The following is a 21975-nucleotide window of genomic DNA, read 5'->3' as shown; positions in this document are numbered from 1 at the left end:
AGCACAACTTAAGTTTCAAGTGGTAGAACAAATCCACCCACCATGCAGGGGCGGTAACCGGATCAATATATTAAAAAGAAGAGAGGCTTACTGGATCCATGAGTTAAATACCTTGGCACCTAAGGGGTTAAATAAGGAGTACGATGTACAATCAATTCTTCAATCATGATTTACGTTAGCCACATATGGCACTAAACTGTATAAACGAGTCAGTCTGTTTGAACATTCTCTTTTTTTGTGACTTTGAACACCCTGTACTTATACTATTTCTAGATACCGTATTTTAATCTACTTTTATCTTCATTACAGAACCAACAACAGTGAATGTTTTTGAAATCATCGTCACCAGAGCACTGAATTCCCTCTGCATTTTCCTTTGACACTTCCTGCATCTGCGCCTCGGCGGTCACTATGGTAACTTAGTCACCACTCAGCACCTCCCTTTATCCCGCCCCTCTCAGCAGTGCCTAGGATCTCATACAGGCAGACGCATTTGATTCACGCCCCCTGCTCTGTCATTACACAACGCCTGGAACGCATTATGATGCAAATGGAGCGCACGCCGGCTCACTTCCGGTTGCGCACTTCCGCCCATCCTCCATGTTTTTTCAGGGATATAAACCCTGACGCTCCCCATTGATAGCGCGCCATTTGATTCGCGGCGGATACCGCATCTTGCTGCCACTATCTCCTCACGGTAAGACTCCTGTGACACTCCTCATACACGTTCCATTTAGGTAGATTAATTGACTCAGCCGCCCATTATGATATTTCTCTTTTATAGAGAGACGGCTTCCTGTACCTCCTCACCTATCGGCATGTCATTTAGCAACATCTATACACAATCTTACCACGTGTTCATTCTAGTATAAACAATCACTCCTTCTCCCCTTAGGATCTTTTCTATTCATGCCCAGTTTACCTGAGCAGTACAGCCTTCGGTATGTGTTTTTCCTTATCTGCAGATCTTGGTCTCCACCGCTGTTGTTTCTGTGTACTCATTATATTAATTATATACAGAAGTGCTGTAATGGTTTTGATGTCTCTGCATTTATTTATGTTATATTCTGATTTAACTACCCAGTCTCTTTGTATATACTTTCTTTGTGCCACTTTTATATTTATTTTTTTATGTTCTAATCCGCAGTACGTTGATGAAGGTCATAGACTGAAACGTCTGTATGTATGTACTGTACTTCATTAAATATCACCTTTCTGCATCAGAAGTCACAAGTGTGTGCCAAGTTTTTGCTTATTACAAGTCACGGATTGGGATCCTACTTGTGCACCACAAAATACGTTAGGGTTGTGCCAACGGTCCTATCTTATTATGTGCCCAAACTAGACTATGGGGTATCTGTGCATAGAAGAGAAATTGCACAACAAATTGCATAGTCCATTTTCTCCTGTTACTGTTGTGAAAATGAAAAATTTGAGGCCAAAGCCACATTTTTATGGGATAAATTAAAATTGTCACTTTTCGTTTCCATATTACTATAATTGCTGTGCTGCACCTAAAGGATTAATAAACTTCTTGAATGTAGTTTTGAGGACTTTGAGGAGTCTAGTATTTATAATGAAGACACTTTTGGGTATTTTCTGTTATATAGGCCCCTTGAAGTCACTTCAAATGTGCTGTGGTCCCTAAAAAAAATAGGTTTTGTAAATTTTGTTGGAAAAATAAAATATTGCTGCTAAACTTTTAATCCTTCTAACTTTCTAACAAAAAAAAAATGTTTAAAAAAATGATGCTGATGTAGATATATGGGAAATGTTATTTATTACGGTAACTATTTTGTGCGGTATAACTAATGTGAGGGAATAACAGTTCAAAGTTTGAAAATTATGAAAGTTTCTAATTTTTGGTAACATTTTTGATCTTTTCATAAATAAATGCAAATCATATTGAACAATATTTACCACTTCCATGAAGTACAATGTGTCGCGAAAAATCAATCTTAGATTCACTAGGAGGCGTTGAAGCGTTAAAGAGTTCTTACCTTCATAAAGTGACGCAAGTCAGATTTTAAAAATGAGGCTCGGTCCTTACGGGGTTAAATTGCTCGTATTCCCCAGTCATCAGTGGAATATCCATTGTTAAGAAATATCAGGTACAGCTGTATCAGTGTGCGATATAATACATGCACACAACTTGGCTATTGTTAGGATTACGGTGAATGTTTCCAGCGTCATGGCCGGTTAGTTCCCTTCTTCCTGTAAGTTTCTCTGCAGGCGGTGTGCATATATTTTAGATTATTCTTATGCAAAAAAATAAACAAAAAAGAAATAAAACAACAAAATGCTCTCACAACTTGGCTCAAAAGGAAAAACATAGTTACTGAGTCAGTAGTGCTGAATGGTAAGTAATTCCACAGAGAGAAGAATGATATAACAATTCTGCACACATCAGTGCTTTGCTTTCTCACACATTTGCATTGTGGATTGTTTTTTCTTTATATTTCATGCACATCACAAGTTTTATAGCAAGAGACAACACAAATGATGAAAACTACTTGATTCCTATATATTGCAGCTGCAGAAATGTGAGCTTTATCCAGAACAGCATAGTACATGCATTATGTTAATGTCTCTAAAAAATAAGACAAGTCATCTTTACCAATGATAAATTTTGCTAGATACAATGGCCCAGATTCATCAACACCGGCTCATGAATCTGGAGCGTCTGACAAGTGATCAAAATTATGTTTACTAAATACCCTTTATTATTATTATTATTATTATTATTATTATTATTATTATTACCTTTATGTATTTATTTGCAGTATATTTTTTACTTTTTAGTTCAGGACATTTGTGTTTTTTGCTTTTTGTTTTCTCTGGTTAATGGTCATGTGTTGATATGCACTTACATTGTGCATACACATGAACTTACTTTTCTCAGTTCAGATTTGTTTTTTATTCATTTCATTGTGCATTCAGTGCATATATGGGTGTGACCGCCCTCTTTCTGAGCTGGGAAAGCCATCCAGTCTGGCCTAAGCTGTTACTAGTGGTTCAGCCGCTCGACCCTTATTCACATTCACGCCACTTGGCAAGTGAAAAGGTTTTAAATACTAGAGCAGGGACTGTCCCACAAGGGTTGCCGTGACGTGGCGGGATGGCTTGTACATTATTTTGATCAAAATTATGTTTACTAAATACCCTTTTTTATTATTATTATTATTATTATTATTATTATTATTATTACCTTTATGCATTATTTGCAGTATATTTTTTACTTTTTAGTTCAGGACATTTGTGTTTTTTGCTTTTTGTTTTCTCTGGTTAATGGTCATGTGTTAATATGCACTTACATTGTGCATACACATTAACTTACTTTTCTCAGTTCAGATTTGTTTTTTATTGATTCCTATATATTGCAGCTGCAGAAATGTGAGCTTTATCCAGAACAGCATAGTACATGCATTATGTTAATGTCTCTAAAAAATAAGACAAGTCATCTTTACCAATGATAAATTTTGCTAGATACAATGGCCCAGATTCATCAACACCGGCTCATGAATCTGGAGCATCTGACAAGTGGCGTGCACGTCTGTACATTATGCCAGAAGTATTATTGAAGTGTTTGACTAAAGTAAGGACTCTGGTGGAGGAACACTACAGCTCATCATGAATTAGACGAGCATTGGCCTCACGCCCCAGCTGCGTCCATGTCCTATGATCATCATGAAACTGGCATGATCATGCCAAAAGTCGCAACATTTTTGCACAAATCAGACTTGCGCCAACACTTTCAGACTTTTTAAAGCAATTTACGAGAAAAATTCTGGCAAAATTGCTATGTTGAATCGGGGCCAATGTTTGGCTTATCACATGGCTAAAGAGTCAAAGTTAATAAACAGTAGTTTATCTTGGCTTACAAATACTAAACATGTGCAGATAGCCTAAAAGTGAATAGAGCAGTCGGCGCACAGGCGCTTTCCTGCTCCATCCACATGTATGCTCAGTGGGAATCTGAGAAATAGGAGCCCCCCCGATACTGAGAAAATGTATTACCTATTCTTTAGTGGTATAACTTCTCCTATTGCTCGGCTGCAATAACACACAGCCCATGGACAAAAGCGGTTCAGTTCCTACAAGCAAGCATCCATATTTTCCCCTCACATCCCCCTTTTAATACAGGTCTTATTTGTACCCCGAGCCACTGTGGACGCTTTCCCACAAATAATATGCTATATTCTTCTCTATCTGTAAAGAGCTTCAGCCATGCACAGTGCCCAGCCCAGCCGAAGAACACAGCTCCAGAGAACATTACATTAGGACGCCACGGAAATGATTATTGCAGATATTATTTGTAACAACCCTGCAGATTACAGTCCCGACTCTATAAACACCTACCAGCCTGGGTATAAAAGGACAGTTACATCATTGCTAAAAATGACAGCAATAACAAAAGCTCTTATTTTACATGACCAGAAGGATATTCAGCAGCAGGATAATATGAGATTCTGCGACAAACTGAGCCTGGCTGCTCCCATGAATGTAACTCTGGAAAAAAAAAGATATCATTAGTAATAATATACATGGTTCATGTGTATTTTATTTTTATATTAATATGTTTACTCATCCTACTAGACTCCTATGCCCACTTTATTATGCCAATCACATATTGACAGCCTGCCCTCTATTCACCAGGTATATTGTGCAGTAACTGGTTTTAGGAGGAAGTAAATTGAGATTGGCTGACAAAGTGACAATGTATTAAGGCCAGACGTGAGAGAATATGTCCTTTACCTCTTCCACTTACTCTATAAGCTTACTACTTACTGGTACATAGAGTGGATGCGAGAAGAAGCACGTGTGACTCTTGTCACCTTGGGCTCCTTGCTGCAAAGACTATCAATGCCTAATATATGACATACAGTACATAATGTTTGACATTGCAGGATAATAGGCTGAACTAAATGGACTTCTGCCTTTATTTTCAGTCTTAGAAACGATGTTACAGTGTCATACATTACAATGATTTATGGTTAGTGAACAGTGAGTATACTCGTTACTTGAGATTTCCCGAGCATGCTCGGGTGTCTTCTGAGTATTTTGGGCGTGCTCGGAGATTTAGTTTGTGTCGCCATAGCTGCATGACTTGCGGCTGCTAGACAGCCTGTATATATTTATGGGGTGATTTCCTAACAAACAGGCAATTTCCACATGTATTCAGGCTGTCTAGCAGCCACAAATCATGCAGCTATGGCGACACAAACTAAATCTCCGAGCACGTCCAATTACTCGGAGACCACCCGAGCAATGAGTATACTCGCTCATCACTACTTATGGTGCATCAAATGGAACTAGGTAAGTAAAATGTGGCATGGTTTATTTAATGCAAAATATAAGGAAGTGTGAATTATTACCGACCAAATTATTTAAGAAAGAAGATAGACCTTTTAGAAGAGCATGTACAGACATATTTACAAGGAAAACACCATTTTGATCCTATGAACTCACATGAAAATAACAATATGCTAAAACTTACAAAGCAATAAACGTTGTGATGTTTAATATGTTTGTATCACAAAAGACAAAAGGTGGATCACTTAAAAGGATTCTAAAAAGAAGTTATGAGAAGTTTCCTCCTATGGCCACTTTCACATGATGGTCTGAGTGCTGTGCATGAAAAAAACTGACTTTGCATGGAAAACACTAGGATCAATGTTATTGAATCGGACAATATTCAGTCAATGCGAAAAAAATGCAGCATGCACTCGTCTTCCATATTTCAGAGGACAAGTGAATATTCAAGTATAAAGGTTGAACAAAAAAAAAAATCAGCTCCCCTATGGATCAACCGCAATGCATCCAATTTTGACGGATATTTTGTAATATTTCACATTAGAAACTGCATTTTGTCTTTTACATTTCTTTAACTGATAATGTATAAAAAAAAAAGTCATATGGATGTCATACGGATGACAAAAATCATCATTTTTTTCTGGATCAAAGCAAATTATTATTATACTACATAGAGAAAAGTATTGGGACACTTGTACATTATACCTGCAGGAGTTTTTGTGACATTTAATTTTAAATCCTGAGGCATTAATATGGAGTTGGTCCCCACTTTGCAGCCATAACAACTTCCACTCTTCTGGGAAGGCTTTCTACAAAATTTTGTAGTGTGTCTATTGGAATTTTCATCCATTCATCCACAAAAGCATGTGTGAGGTCAGAAACCGATGTTCAATAGGGTTAAAGTCAGGGCTCTGTATGGTCAGTCACATTCTTTTCCATCAAACTCACCCAATCCTGCCTTTATGGACGTAGCTATGTGCTTTAGGGCACAGACATGGGAAACAGAAAAAGGCTTTCTCCTAACTGCTGCCACAAAAATGGAAGCATATAATTGTCCAATATGCCTTTTCACTAGAACTAAATGACCTAGGCAAACCCTAAAAAAACTCAAACCAATAGCAAAGTTGGCAGAATTCAGTCAGTTAGGTAATGGTCTCCAAGCATTCACCAAACTCATATTCATCCATGAGATTGCTAGATACAGAAGTGTGATTAGCTACTTTACAGAGTACGTCCATTGCTCCAGAATTCAATAGCGACATGCTTTACACCACTTAATCCGTTGCTTGGCATTGTGCTAGGTGATGTAAGGCACACAGCTGATCAGCCATAGAAAACAGAGCCTGTAACTTTATGTGGTTTTCCACTTCATGGCTGAGAGGCTGTGGTTACTAAATGCTTCCACTTTTCAAGAATATCACTCATAGGAATATTTAGGAGGGAAGAAGCTTCACAAACTGAATTGTTACTCTGATGACATCTTACTACAGGATGTAGCTCGAATACAGCGAGTTCTTTAGAATGAGCCATTCTTTCACAAATGTTACTAAAAGGCAGCCTGCTTAGCTAGGGTCTGGACTGTATACACATGTGGCAATAAGACTAAATTAAACATTTGAATGTTCTGGTCTAGAGCTGTGCCCAATACTTTTACCCATATATGCCAAAATTGAAAGAAACGGATGGCACTCGCCGGTTAAAAAAAGTCTTTATTCCAATACTTTAAAACATCGGCGACGACAGCCGTTTCGCTCTGCAGTGGCGCTTCTACTGTTGACGAGTAGAAGCTCCACTGCAGCGCGAAACGGCTGTCATCCCTTCCACTCCTTCTCCCATCCTCATGACGCCGATGTTTTAAAGTATTGGAATAAAGACATTTTTTTAACCGGTGAGTGCCATCCGTTTCTTTCAATTTTGGCATTTATTGTGGCTGTTTTCTTTAGAGTGGCACCCCGGCTCACGGAGCATTCACTGCTGTATATATGCCTGCAGCTTAGTTCACGCAACACCTGTGCATTGACTGGGCCTCCCCACTGTGCGGATTTATACTTTTTTTGAGCTACTTTTGTCCATATAGTGTGCTTTAAATTATCATATATACAGACATTTATTTCTTTAAGTCTAGCATAAGCGCATCACTGTCCTTCAGGGCTCTGTTTTTCTTAGCAGATTAAGTATTTCTTTAGGTAAAAAAGTAGGAAATTGGGTAGTTGTAGAGAGTCAGGATTTAGTTAGGCAGTTTGAACCAAGACATTTGGTCACCCCAGGTAATGGAATGCATTTTTACATTATTGTATTATTTAAGATATGTATTTCATACTGTTTCAAGAAAGTAACTTTTTTGTCCTTAAAATTCATGCTAGCTTATCGTGAGCAGCTTCCACGTGTTAGCTGAGTTCAGTAACCATCAAAAGACTTAAAAAACACACAACCATAAGTTACAGTTTATATTTTTACATTCTTTTTATATTTTGATAGCCATTTTTATCTATTCCATCAAATTTCTTATTTAGTAGCCATTTTACATAACACTAAATTCTACCTATGTATAAGAAAAGACTCATAAGCATCTTTTAATTATCCAGAATTGTTGCACAACAAAAATAAACAGTCTAGCATGCAAAAATTAAGTGCAGTATACTGTGTATTCGGAGTTTTACTTAATGCTCGCAGTAGTCCCAGTCCAGATGTCCTGAATCCCACACGGTTTACTGTCTGTCGGAAAGTAGTTTCAAAGTTTACTTTGCATTCTCAGCATAACGGCTTCTCATTACGAAACCTTTCAAGTCTAAACATAAACGTAAGGTAAGAGGTTTTCAGAACATCTAAAATTTAAAGCACATTACAGTCTCGTCTGACAAAACGGAGCTTGATATAATGTTCCTTTCCAGCAGATTTCTTCCTTAAACAGACAAGGCCATATGGGTTCCTTCTACAGGTGGCCATCTGGTGCAGCTCTACTCCTCCAGTCCCTTTGGTAAACATACAACAAATGGCTGCAGACGAGCTCCTCCAGGCGAAAGAAACGGAGCTTTTCCAACATCTGTATGCTTATGGTAGCATTTCCCATGGATGTAAAATAAAAGTAAGAAAAAGTGAAAAACTGTGAAACAAAAAATGGTCAAAATAAACATTCTGCTCCTATGATGTACCGTAAGTACACTCAATGTTGCCTCTTTAGTATTAGGCTTCAGAACAAGCAATTGCTATTAGATTACACCTCATTCCAAGACAATTCTATATTAACCTAAGTATAAACATTTCTCACTTTTTTTTGGATGGGGGGGTTCTAATATATGGTATGGTTATTATATAGATATCTTAATGTTGTTTTCACTTCAATACGATAAAAATAATCAGCCCACAACTTGAGCTTAATGGTTGCATATACGAGACGTGAGGTGTTCTCCGGGTCCTGATGGGCTGTAGTACAGGGTGTCGGTTAGCAGCTGGATGTCATAATGACATATGGGTGAGAATGTTGCATTTATTTATTCACCCTGAGGATGAGTATAACCCCAGACCACGTTCATTAATACATGGGCCTACCTTCACTTTATACACTTTGTCAATCGATAAGTGTGCAATAAATAAGAGCCCCTCTGATTTATTATTATTTCTTTGATGGTGCTATCTTTCTGAATACTAGGAGTTACTCTATTGTGCAAGTGTTTATTCACCTGCTGTTTTTGTGCCTACTAATTTGCTGTTCATAGGGAATGAAAGGTAAACTTCAGGCTGTGTGCCCACGATGCGATTTTTAGGCTATGTGCCCACGTAGCGTTTAAATCCGGACACTGAAAACCGGACTCCTTCCCAGAAATCATGCGTTTTTTTCCGCGCGATTTTACTGCGATTATGTTCATGATTTTGCCGCTATTTTCGTGTGCGATATTCAAGCACTTTCCAAGCGATTTGAAGCGTCGCTTGGAAAGTGATTGACCAGTTGGTCACACTCGTCATACATAGTGTTTGACAAGTGTGACCAGGTTTTTACTATTGAGGCCGCCTATGCGGCATCAATAGTAAAAGAAAGAATGTAAAAAAAGAATAAAAAATAAAAAATCGGGGTATATTTACCTTCCGACGTCCCACGCTGCCATCCCGGGCCTCAGCGTTCCCAGTAATGCCTTGCGGCAAGGTCCTGTAATGACGTAGTCTCGCGTGACTCTAGCTGTCTCGTGAGATCGCTATAGCAACGCGAGACCAACGTCATCACAGGTCTCGCAAGGCATCGCTGGGAACGGGAGCGCCGCTGAGGCCCGGAATGGCAGGGCGGGACGTCGGAAGGTAAATATACCCCGATTTTTTATTTTTTAATTATTTTCTACATTCTTTCTTTTACTATTGATGCCGCATAGGCGGCCTCAATAGTAAAAACCTGGTCACACTTGTCAAACACTATGTTTGACAAGTGTGACCAACCTGTCAATCACTTTCCAAGCGATGCTTCAAATCGCTTGGAAAGTGCTTGAATATCACACGCGAATATCGCGAACATAATCGTGGTAAAATCACGCGGAAAAACCACACGATTTCTGGGAAGGAGTACGGTTTTCAGTGTCCGGATTTAAACGCTTCGTGGGCACATAGCCTCAGCTCTATGATCCTTTGTTGATCTTGTTTGTGTGTCCAATTTTTTAAACTTGATAAACTAAAAGTTACATTTTAATAGTTTTTTCATTACCCTCATTTTCTGCTATAGCTATTCCAAAATGTCCCTAGACCGCAAAGAAAAAATGAGGCCACTTTGGACCGCTCAGAAAAAAAATTGCTGGGGTCATAACTCAAGGTGTACAGTGCATTGGTCCACAAAGCCTCAGTAAGCTTTAATGTCTCCAGCAAAATGGGCAGCAGTAGGCAAATGTGGTGATGTTTTCCAAGCAGAATGTCCCAAGGGATAATTAGTCTGTGGCAGGTGCTGTGAATCAGGTGGCAAAACTGAAGGTGTTCAATTCCAAGCTGAGAGATCCTGGACAAGCTCCTTTTAACTAATAGCAAGTTGTATCACCAGTCTAGGCAGATCATCCATATCACATGGCAATGGTTTTGTGGCTGCTACTCCTTTGGAACCTATGGCTTTGGGATTCTGGGAGGTGAATTCTCTAAGCCTCAGGTTCAGGTGTGCACAAGGAGACCAGACACTGATGCAGCAAGCAGGAAGGCACGTAGGCAGCGAGGACTTGGCACACTCAAGAATCTCAGGAGCAACAGGATGGATGAATTTGGACCCAGCAGGGATGGAAGCAAATAAAAACACAGTATGCACAGAAGGTGGAGGACACCAAACATTGAGGTCTAGATACAGGTGTGTCATTAAAGGTCTAGGGATATAACGTCATTAACGCCTGATAACTTACAAAAAGACAACTTTTTCCATATCAGTGCCTATGTCTTACTCATTATATGTAATATAAACTTTCTGCAAATGTTCATCAAGAGTGTGCTGTGGTGATACATTACCTACGAATAATGGGGTTTTCAACCGCTTCACCAGCACCTCGAAGCTTCCACACAGATTGCACGTCAATTTTCATTTCTAACTTACAAAATCCAACATGGAGCACAATAGAGGGCAGCGGACCCAGTGAAAGAAGAGGAGCTTGGAATACCCAGGACACGTATGTAACAAGTCTGGAGACACTGCAGGGTATTGCAGCATGTTCAGGCCATATTGACTTCTCACAGTACCATGATGAACATGTGGCCTCGCATTGTCGTTTTGGAAAAAAGCTCATGGGACACTTTTGGAAAAATGGTCATAAAATTCAATCCATGATTGATGCATTTTGTAGTGAAAATGAAATTGGGCAACAAGCCTAAGGCGTCAAACAATGTCTATACAAATCACCAGCTACAGGTATTCGACTGACCTCATTCCAACACTCTCAAAGGTTATCAGAATGCAGCACAAGACCGCAATGGAGGCTGGAATGGAGGTCTATCCTCTTTTGCTTTTGTCTTGTATGCAATGATAGACATAGACTGGTCCAGAGACTATGTGGGCAATGCATGTAGAGGCCTTCATGAGGGAGTATCATACCAGGTGAACTCCGAGGATTATTGTGTAGGGTGGCACACTAACATTAAAGTGTTTTTGCTGCAGTGTAAGCTGATCACTGCAAGCATAGGACATCCCTATCCTTTTGTAGCTAATGGACAGCTTTCCTTTTATACTATACAGAGGAAAACAGTTGTGGGACAAGGGGAAAAATGTAGCTCAAATACAGTAGAATAGTGAGACACATAATTGAGCAGACTACACAACTCAGCCTGAACATAAAACAAAATCCGAAAAAAGTCATTTATTTTATCAGCAACAATTATAATAAATGGATAGTGCAACAAATCCATGAAAAACACAATTTCTGAAATGACTGCAGGCCATCTAGTGCGGATTATTTTCAATTATAATGTTGTTTGCAATAAAAAAAGACCTTCATTAATAAAACAATAAATGAAAGTCAGGCACCAAATGCAATTATGATCACATAAATTAGTTTATCGGAAATGCCTGCTTTCAAACTCTACACAAAGTGGAGGAGAACAATCCATGGTGTCCTTTTGATATGTCATACAGTTAACAATTATACAAGACGACAGTATCTTTTCCAAGGCCAGTCAAAAAAAACACACAATTATAATACAATATGAAATGACAGTGATATCTCCAACAATAAAATGATGGTGCTCAGCTCTTCCAAAATCCTTGTTAAACCTTTCCTCTAAAAGACTATTTCATTTCAATGTAGACTGTTACAGCAAATCCCACGTTAAAGCTATTTTTCAAAATTTGAAAACAATGAATCTGCAAAGGTCAGGCTAGTTTCACACTTGCTTTTTTTTGCAGCGCGTTTTTCCCGCAAAAAAACGCATTGAAAAAACGCATACATAAGCATACAACTGCTGCGTTTTTTTCAAGCATTTTTATGAGCATGCATGAAAAAAACGCAGCGTTTTTATGCGTTTGTATGCGTTTTTAGCGCGTTTTTACCGCGTTTGCGTTTCTTTCCAACATTTTTAGGTGGCCCCTCACACTACCCAAACCATGACTTTACTAACCCTAACCCTGACCCTAACCCTAACCCTAACCCTGACCCTAACCCTAACCCTAACCCTGACCCTAACCCTTAACCAAATCATACTTAACCCTAACCCAAACCCTAAACCCTAACTAACCCTAACCCTAACCCTGACCCTAACCCTAACCCTGACCCTAACCCTGACCCTAACCCTAACCCTAACCCTAACCCTGACCCTAACCCTAACCCTAACCCTGACCCTAACCCTTAACAAAACCATACTTAACCCTAACCCTGACCCTAACCCTAACCCTAACCCTAACCCTAACCCTGACCCTAACCCTAACCCTAACCCTAACCCTAACCCTGACCCTAACCCTTAACAAAACCATACTTAACCCTAATCCTGACCCTAACCCTGACCCTAATCCTTAACAAAACCATACTTAACCCTAACCCTGACCCTAACCCTAACCCTGACCCTAACCCTAACCCTAACCCTGACCCTAACCCTAACCCTAACCCTAACCCTGACCCTAACCCTTAACAAAACCATACTTAACCCTAATCCTGACCCTAACCCTGACCCTAATCCTTAACAAAACCATACTTAACCCTAACCCTGACCCTAACCCTAACCCTGACCCTAACCCTAACCCTAACCCTGACCCTAACCCTAACCCTAACCCTAACCCTGACCCTAACCCTTAACAAAACCATACTTAACCCTAATCCTGACCCTAACCCTGACCCTAACCCTTAACCAAACCATACTAAACCCTAACCCTGACCCAAAACCCAACCCTAACCCTGACCCTGACCCTAACCCTAAACCCCCTTAACTAACCCTAACTCTAACTCAAACCCCTAAATTCCATGGTTAAAAAAAAAAAACGCATATGCAAAAAAACGCTTACATGAGCATGCCAGTGCGCACATATGCGCATCCATAGGCTATAATGGCCCTTTTTAGCGCAAAACGTGCGCATATGTGCGCATGCGCTTTTTTGCAGGGCCAAAAAATGCAACATGATGCGTCTGGAAAATCCAATCGCACACCCCAAAAAAACGCAGTGCATGAAAATCGCATACATGCGCTTACAAGCGCGCAAGTATGCGCACCCATGTTAAAGATAGGGGAAAAAACGCATGCGCAGGTTAGCGTTTTTTTCCAGCGCTAAAAAACGCAAATGTGAAACCAGCCTTATACTGGGAAAATGTAAAAATTCTGAAAAACATAAAATCTTCAAATGTAATTAAAGGTAAATATTTGAATATCTTCAAACTTGGAATTTAAAACTTAACCTTATAGTTTTTATATATAATTAGTAATGATGAGCAGATTGATCCACGGAAGATAGAGTTTGAGTCAAAGTTACTGAAGTTAAAGAAATCACAAGAATTCTAACATTTAGAGATTCAATTTGTTGTTCACAAAAATCCCCACTTCAGCATCATTTCCTACACTGCTGAAGCATCAGAGAGTGGGCTAATGTCATTGTGCATTGCCATGAGGGTCTCCCCATAATGCCCTGTCCCTATGACATGTTACAGCTCATACCCTTGAACAGCTGTGGTTAGTACCCTGGTTATCACAGATCAGCGACTTCCAGTTGGTAGGGCAGAATATTTTTACATCTCCAGAGAAACTGGTTAAGTATCTCTCATCTGTAGAGTGCGAGCTCTTATAGTGAGCAAGATTTTCTCTCTCTCTTCTGTATAGTGTAAGCTTTTATGGTTGGCAGGGTCCTCTCACTCTGCTGCAGTGCACTCTACCGGAGAGACAGGACATGTCTTATGGTCAATGGGGTCCTCTCTTTTTCCTGCAGTGTAAGTTTTTATTGCCAGCGGGGTCCTCTCTCGTTCTCTTATGATCTACGGGGTGCTCTCTCCTGTAGTGTAAGCTCTTATGCTCAGCAAGGTCCCCTCACTCCTCTAGAGTGTAAGCTCTTATATTCAGCAGAGTCCTCTCACCCACGTAGAGTGTAGGCTATTATGCTCAGCAGGGTCCTCGCTCTCCTATAGTCTAAACTTTTATGGTCAGTTGGGTCCTCTTTCTCTCGACTGTCGTGTAAAGCTCTTATAGTCAGTGGTCTCTTTTCTCCTGTAGGGTGTAAGCTTTTATGGTCAGTGGAGTCCTCTCTCTCCTGTAGAGTATAAGCACTTGGGGTAAATGGGGTCTTCTCTCTCTGCCCTACATTGTAAGCTTTTATGGTCAGCGGGGTCCACTTTCTCTCTCCTGTAGTCTAAGCTCTTATGATCAATTATGTCTTCTCGCTCCTGTGGAAAGTAAGCTCTTATAGTTAGCAGGATCCTCTCTTCAGCAGTGTAAGCTATTATGGTCAGCAGTTTCCTCTCACTACTGTAGAGTATAAGCTGTTATGGTCAAAGGGGGTTCTCTTTCGCTTTCCTCTCCTTGTGTAATCTAAGTTTAATTACAAGATTTCAAGTATTGAGATTTCCTCAAATTGATAGGCCGTGAATCAACAATTTGGGAAAAATTTGTTAAATTCGAATTTCAAAATAGCTGATCATCTTGAATGACTAGTATATTATATATATCAAGATAGTACACACTACAGACAAAATATTGGACACTGACTACTTTGAACAGTTCAAAAAATAAAACAAAATAATTACCAGATTACATAGACATAAATCTCACTAGAGGACATGTTATGATATATTGTAGCATGGGGTAACTGAATATAGACAAGCGAAGACATATTTCTTGTTGCAAACTCTGGAATATCATGGGAAATTTGCAATTAATAACGATAAAATCATTCTTTCAGGTCTAATTATATGGTCTGATAACAAAGCACAAGCAATGAAATGTGTTTCTCAGTTAATGAAAGCAAGATAAAGAATATCATGAATTTCAAAACCATGCGGCAAAATCAATTACTTAAAATAAAGTGATCTGCTTTGAATCCATTTTTAGATCGTCCCAGTGGAATGTTAAAAACAGAGCAGTGATATAGAGTAGAAATTAAAAGACCAAGCAGGACTCTCTTTAACTTATTATTATACATTCAAGAAAGGATCAGAATCAATTTAGATGCCTGAAGAGTCACATGTAATCACAAAATTTACACTGTGTAGTATTCTGCTCCTCTGCTGATGTCAAACGAAACATCCCAAGAGACGGAAGCCACTTCTCTAGGTCAGTGGTGGCCGCTCGTCGCACTTCTTCAGCTTCAAATATTGGATCACTTACATATTGCTTTAATTTGCCTTACTATTCTTGCATCTGAGGCTGTAGGTTCACGCTGGGCAAACTAGAGATATTATTTTGAAATTGTATGAACCTTATGTGTGAATTGTATGAATTTGTAGAACCTTGTATTTTTGGTACTTCAACCTGTCTGACCATTGACCTTGAAAACTTTTGTAAAGCTCCAACTTCAAAAAAGAAAGAGATATATATTAAAGAAATGTACAGTGTGTATAGGGGCATTATCAGTGTCCAGTCGCATAGAGTGAGTGCAGACTTGTAGACTAAGGCCGGACAACCCCCTTAACCCCTTAATGACGGAGCTATGTTATGATTGGGTCACCGAGGAGGAAAGCAAGACAAGCTAAGCCACAGAAAACCAGAGAGGTTGGTAACTAAGCGGATTGCAGACCCCTGATCCTATCCACACAACTAGCAGTAGCCATGGAGCGTACCTACTATGATTCTAGATGACTCGACACAGCCGGAGAGCTAAATAAGCCTAAAGCAAGAAAGGGGAAATCTAAACTGCCCCAGAGCAGACCCCAAAGGAATAGATAGCCCCCAAACATATATTGTCGATGAGACAAGATGAAAACACAAACGCAGGTAGGAAAATAGGCTGAGCAAACGATGGGGCCCACACTAACTAGACAGGACAGGAAAGGAAAGACACTGCCTGCAATCACGCAAAAAACCCTGCAAAAAATGTCCAATACGTCTGATAGAAAAATACTGAAGTCACTCGACTTCGCCCACTATATCAGCACTCTGGCATATTCTGAAAGCAGAGCAAAAAGAGGCCAATCTAATAAGGGACAAAAACAAACTGGCACAAGCAGTACTATAAGGATGGAAATTCAGCACAGCCCCAGCCGGGGCTGGCTGACCACACAAAACTGAATAGACAAAACCAAATAAAATGTGAACAATAGCAAAAGAACACTTAGCTTGAGCATGCAGGGACTGAGCTGGAAACTAAGACCTCAGAAGGCAGGAAAAAATCACCAGCAGGGATAGAGGGAGTCGGCTGTCTTAAATCCAGTCAAAAACTCAAGATGTCCAATCGTCCTCCTCATTATCAGGTGGCAGGCCTCTGTTAATTAGATCAGCTCCATTACCTCCTGTAACCACCAGAGGGAGCCCGGAAAGAGAACTCGCGACCCCTCTGTCAATATAACCAGCTCCACTACCTTCACTAGTAACCAGAGGTAGGCCAGAAAGTGAATTCACAACAGAGCTAATTTTGACCTTAAAAGGGGTAGCCGGGGCTTTACAACAAACAAAAATGTACCTAAGCACTAACAGGAAGGTAATTACAGCTTACCTGCCCGTTGTGCATTCTTCCCTTGTACAAAGCGGTCACATACCGCTCCTGCCGGGGACTCAGCTGCCTCTGCGGATAAGACAGGGAGAGATTTCTGGCATCATTCTGACAGCTGACTCCCCCAGATAGGCAGCGATGATCCGGCTGTCAATCAGAATGATGCTGGACGTCCCACCCCCCAGACAGAGCTGAGCGGAAAAGAAGCATGCGCTCAGTAGACATGACGTCAGGAGAGGCTTCTCTGTGAGAGGAATAATGGGGCCGTGCACAGCAGGCAGGTAAGTAGCAATTACCTGCTTGATAGTGCCTAGGTACATTTTTTTTGTTTGAAATTCCTGGATATGCCCTTTAATGACCAGGCCAAAATTTTGAAATCTGACCAGTGACACTTTTTGTGGTAATAACTCTGGAATGCTTCAATGGATCTCAGTGGTTTTGAGAATGTTTTTTCATGACATATTGTACTTCATGATTGTGGTAAATTTTGGTTGCTATAATTGGCATATATTTATGAAAATATAAACAATTTTACTAAAAATGTGAAAATGTAGCAATTTTCACATTTAAATTGTTTATGCTTTTAAATCCTATAGCTATACCGCAAAAAATAGTTAATACATAACATTTCCCACATGTCTACTTTACATCTACATCATTTTTTAAACATATTTTTTATTAGGAGGTTAGAAGGGTTCAAAGTTGATCATGAATTAATCATTTTTCCAACAAAATTTAGGGACCACATCACAAGTGAAGTGACTTTGAGTGGGGAGCTATGTGACAGAAATTACCCAAATGTGACACCATTCTAAAAACTGCACCCCTCAAAGTCACATTCAAGAAGTTTATTAACCCTTCATGTGCTTCACAGAAATTAATGGAATGTGGAAGGAAAAAATGAAGATTTCTTTTCCTTCACAAAAAAATTACTTTAGCCTCAATTTTTTTACCTTCAGAAGGGTAGAACATGAACCCCAAAATTTGCTGTGCAATTTCTCCTGAATACGCCGATACCCCATTTGTGGAAAAAAACTACTGTTTGGAAACATGGCAGTGCACAGAAGATAAGGAGCATCATTTCACTTTTTGAAAGCAAAAATACAGTACTATAGCTGGAATTGGGCGCGGATGCTATGCTGCATTTAGAGAGCTCATGATGTGCCTAAACTGTGGAAACGCCCCACAATGACCACATTTTGGAAACTACACTCCTCAAGAATTTTATCCAAGCATATAGTGAGGATTTTGAACCCAAAGGTACTACACAGAATTTGATAATATTAGGTAGTCATATTGAAGATGTCGTCATTAGTGTTGAGTAGAGTTGAGCGAAACGGGTCGGTCAAATTCAAAAATAGCCGACTTTAGCTAAAGTCGGGTTTCGCCGATCGAAACCTGACCATAGCGTGAGGTCGGCCATGAGGTCGCCGAGCAGAGCGCCAAAGTCGCGTTTCAAATAATGCTTCCAGCGCCTTTTCTCAGCCAATGATGGAGGATGCACACTGTGGGCAACGCGATGACATGCGCAGCGGCCACCACCATCTTAGAGAAGGGCATTGAAGTGATTGGCTGGCTTTGTGTGGCATCACAGTGGGTATAAAAGGCCGTGACCGCCGACCGCCATCTTACTTCTGCCAATCTTAGAATAGGGAGAGCTGTTGCTGCTGATTCTGAACAGGGAGAGCGTTAGGCAACAAAGAAAAAAAAACAGCTTCTGCTGATAGCGCTTTTCACTGTACAGTTAGTGTGCAGTGAAAGGGGAAGATTTTTGTTGTGTGCAGCAGTGCTGGTCGTGATTAGGCTGCCTTTTAAGGCTACCTGCTAGCTGCATTGCTGTGTACACACTGCTGTTCAAACTGCTTTTTTCAAAGCACTCAACTTTTATTATTTTGTTCTGGTGAGTTACTGAGCGTTCATTTTTTCACACACCGTATAGCGGTGTAAGCTCCTCACACACTACTGTGTACGCTCCTCACACTACCGTGTACCGCCTTGTATCACGGACAAATAGAAGCTATCTGTGTGTGACTCTGGAAAAACAAGCTGAGGAGATTTTCCATTTTTCCAGACCTACACCATAGAGAGCTGTCAGCTTTTCAAACAGTTTCGTATATCTGCTGTTTGATCACGGTCAAAACTAGACAGAGACGTAGTGTGTGTCAGTCCGTATAAAAATAGACGGAGATTGACTAATTTCCATACAGACACCATATAGCGGTGTACGCTCCTCACACACTACCGTGTACCGGCTGGTATCACGGACAAATAAAAGCTACCTCTGTGTAAACATAGGCGGAGATTGACAATTTTCCATACAGACACCGTATAGGGCTGTCCGATTCTCAAACAGTATTGTATATCTGCCGTTTTCATTAGTCACATCTTTACAGAGTCAGCGTGTGTGTGTGTGACACTCCGTAAATACATAAACGGAGATTGTTAGTTACACAAAAAACGCATACAGCTGTACACTTCTGATACAGTTCCATATATCTGCTTGTTGGATTACGGTCAAATGCATACTGTGAAGGCCTGTAAAGTTGCCTTTTCTTGGAGTAGGAAAACCGCTTTTAAAGCCGGAGCATCAGGAACAGGTTTTGGCGTACATTGCCGAAACAGCCACCAGCTCTATTGCCTCTTCTGAACATTCGAAACATGCAAGCATGGAGTCGTCAGTGCAGGGTTCTGGTCAGGAAAAACACCTTTCCTTGTATCCTTGACCCCCACCAAAAGTTAAGGATGCGACAGCCCACACTTCAGATTACTCTATGGAGCTGTTTTCACATACCATGCCTGGGTTATCCAGTCAAATTCTGAATTCCCCAGTCCAAGATGAATCTGACATGGAGTGCACTGATGCACAGCCACTGCTAGATGATTCTGCTGGTACATTGACCCAGAGCACTACATTGCCCTCGCAGTCTATTGAGCCAGAATCTGACCCTGATGAAACTCAGGTGCCCCTTCCCGCATACTATACCACGGTGACACAGAGGAAGGTACAGAGGAAGGTGCAGATGACTTTGAAGAGGAGGTGATGGATGACCCAGTTCTTGACCCGGATTGGCATCCATTGGGGGAGGAGAGTGGCGCTGACAATAGTTCAGATAAGGAGAAGGATCCGCAGCAGGCATTGACATCGCAGCAGCGGTTATCTGGCAGGCCCGTAGCTGTCCAAAAACGTGGAACAAAAACTAAAAGAGTTGCAGGACAGCTTGGCCAGACGTTCAGCTTAGCACAGCGTGCAAGGCCAGAAAATGTATACCATAGTAGGAAGAGTGCAGTGTGGCACTTCTTTGTCCAAAATCCTACTGATGAGGCAAAGGTTACCTGTAAGAAGTGCGGAAGGACCTTTAGCCGAGGTAAACAACTCAGAAATTTGAATACCAGTTGCATGCTTAGACATTTAATCAACATGCACTTGCAAGCGTGGACAGACCACAAAACCTCAGATAGCACATGTGCACCTGCTCCGACTGAAGGTAGCCAGCAACGCTCCATCGCTTCCCCCACTGTAAGACCACCACCACCGCTAAAAAAACACCACCAGCACTAAATGTGGAGGTGTCGTCGCAAGGCCAAAGCACTCAGGGAATCACAATGGTTTGCAAAACAACACTGAATCTAGGCCATCACCACCAATACCATCACCAACCCCCTCTCACTCCGTCCGGTCCACCGCTACTTCCCCCATATGCAGCTCTCCAGTCCAGCTCACCCTAGCAGACACTCTGAGTAGGACAAGAAAGTACTCATCCTCTCATCCACGTACACTGTGTTTGAACGCTTACATTGCCAAACTAATCTCATTAGAGATGATGCCCTACCATTTGGTTGAAAGCGAAGCTTTCCGCGAGCTCATGGCCTACGGTGTCCCACGCTATGACCTACCCAGTCGGCACTTCTTTTCTCGAAAAGCCATCCCTGCCCTCCACCTGCTGGTGAAAGACCGCATTGTCCATGCACTAAAACAGTCAGTGAGTGGAAAGGTGCACCTCACAACAGAGGCATGGACCAGTAGGCATGGCCAGGGCCATTACGTGTCCATCACTGCGCACTGGGTTAATGTGGTGGATGCAGGCTCCACAGGGGACAGCGACAGTGGAACAGAGCTGCCTAGCCCATGGTAGAGGAAACACTTGGCTGTAGGCTTTCGATCCTCCTCCTCCATCAGCAAAAGCTCGTCCACAGAGCGCAGTCACATGAGCACTCCATCCGCAGCTGGCAGTGTTGCACACGAGGTGTCCCACTATCGAACAGCTAGTGGTAAGCGTCAACAGGCTGTGCTGAAGATGATGTGTTTGGGCGACAACAGACACACCGCGGAGGTACAGGCCGACTACTTGCAGCGACAAACTATGTCATGGCTGGGCAGTCTACATCTTGAGGCAGGCAAGGTAGTCAGTGATAACGGCCGTAATTTTGTGGCAGCCATAGCCCATGCAAAACTCACACACATACCTTGCCTGGCTCACACTTTGAACCTGGTGGTGCAGTGCTTCCTTAATAATTATCCGGAGTTAACATCCCTGCTACATAAGGCGCGAAGACTGTGCTCACACATCCGTTGCTCAAACGTCCACTCCACTCGTATGCAGAAGCTGCAGTGATTGCTCCACCTCCCCAAGCACCGCCTAATCATAGACGTTGCAACAAGGTGGAACTCCACCCTGCATATCGTTGAGAGGCTGTGTGAACAGAGGCAGGCTGTAATGCATTTGTGGGAGGATACATGGGCATGCAGTTTGAGGGAAGACATGGAATTGTCGGGTGTGCAGTGGTCAAAGCTGAAAGACCTCTGCAAAGTCCTTCAGTGTTTTGAGGATTGCACACGGTGGGTAAGCGCAGACGACGCCATCATAAGCATGAGCATCCCACTTATGCGTCTGCTCATGCAAAGTTTGACGCACATTATGGATCAGGCGTCTGCAGCGGAGGAGGAGGAAGAGGGAAGCCTTGATGACAGTCAGCCATTGTCTGGTAAGGGAACTGACCTGGACGAGGTGGAGGAAGAAGAGGAAGAGGAGGAGGAGGAGAATGAGGGGGATGATTATTTTGGGCAGGAGGATGCTTCTCAGGGGACAAGAGAAAATGTT

The 21975-nt window shown here is 41.3% G+C and overlaps 1 protein-coding gene across 3 annotated transcripts in view; it reads right to left on the bottom strand.

Annotated features, from left to right (window-relative positions):
- Window positions 1–21975, bottom strand: part of TUSC3 (tumor suppressor candidate 3) — a 523143-nt gene that overhangs the window by 26009 nt on the left and 475159 nt on the right. For all 3 annotated transcript variants that reach the window (XM_073583599.1, XM_073583600.1, XM_073583601.1), the window contains exon 7: window positions 4446–4509. In XM_073583599.1, the coding sequence (XP_073439700.1) occupies window positions 4446–4509 (64 nt within the window). The remainder of the gene's footprint in view (window positions 1–4445; window positions 4510–21975) is intronic.

The sequence above is a fragment of the Dendrobates tinctorius genome, unplaced genomic scaffold (genome assembly GCF_039654945.1).
Source record: "Dendrobates tinctorius isolate UK_male_01 unplaced genomic scaffold, ASM3965494v1 ptg000079l, whole genome shotgun sequence".
Lineage (NCBI taxonomy): Eukaryota > Metazoa > Chordata > Amphibia > Anura > Dendrobatidae > Dendrobates > Dendrobates tinctorius.
This window is presented reverse-complemented; position numbering and strand designations above follow the sequence as displayed.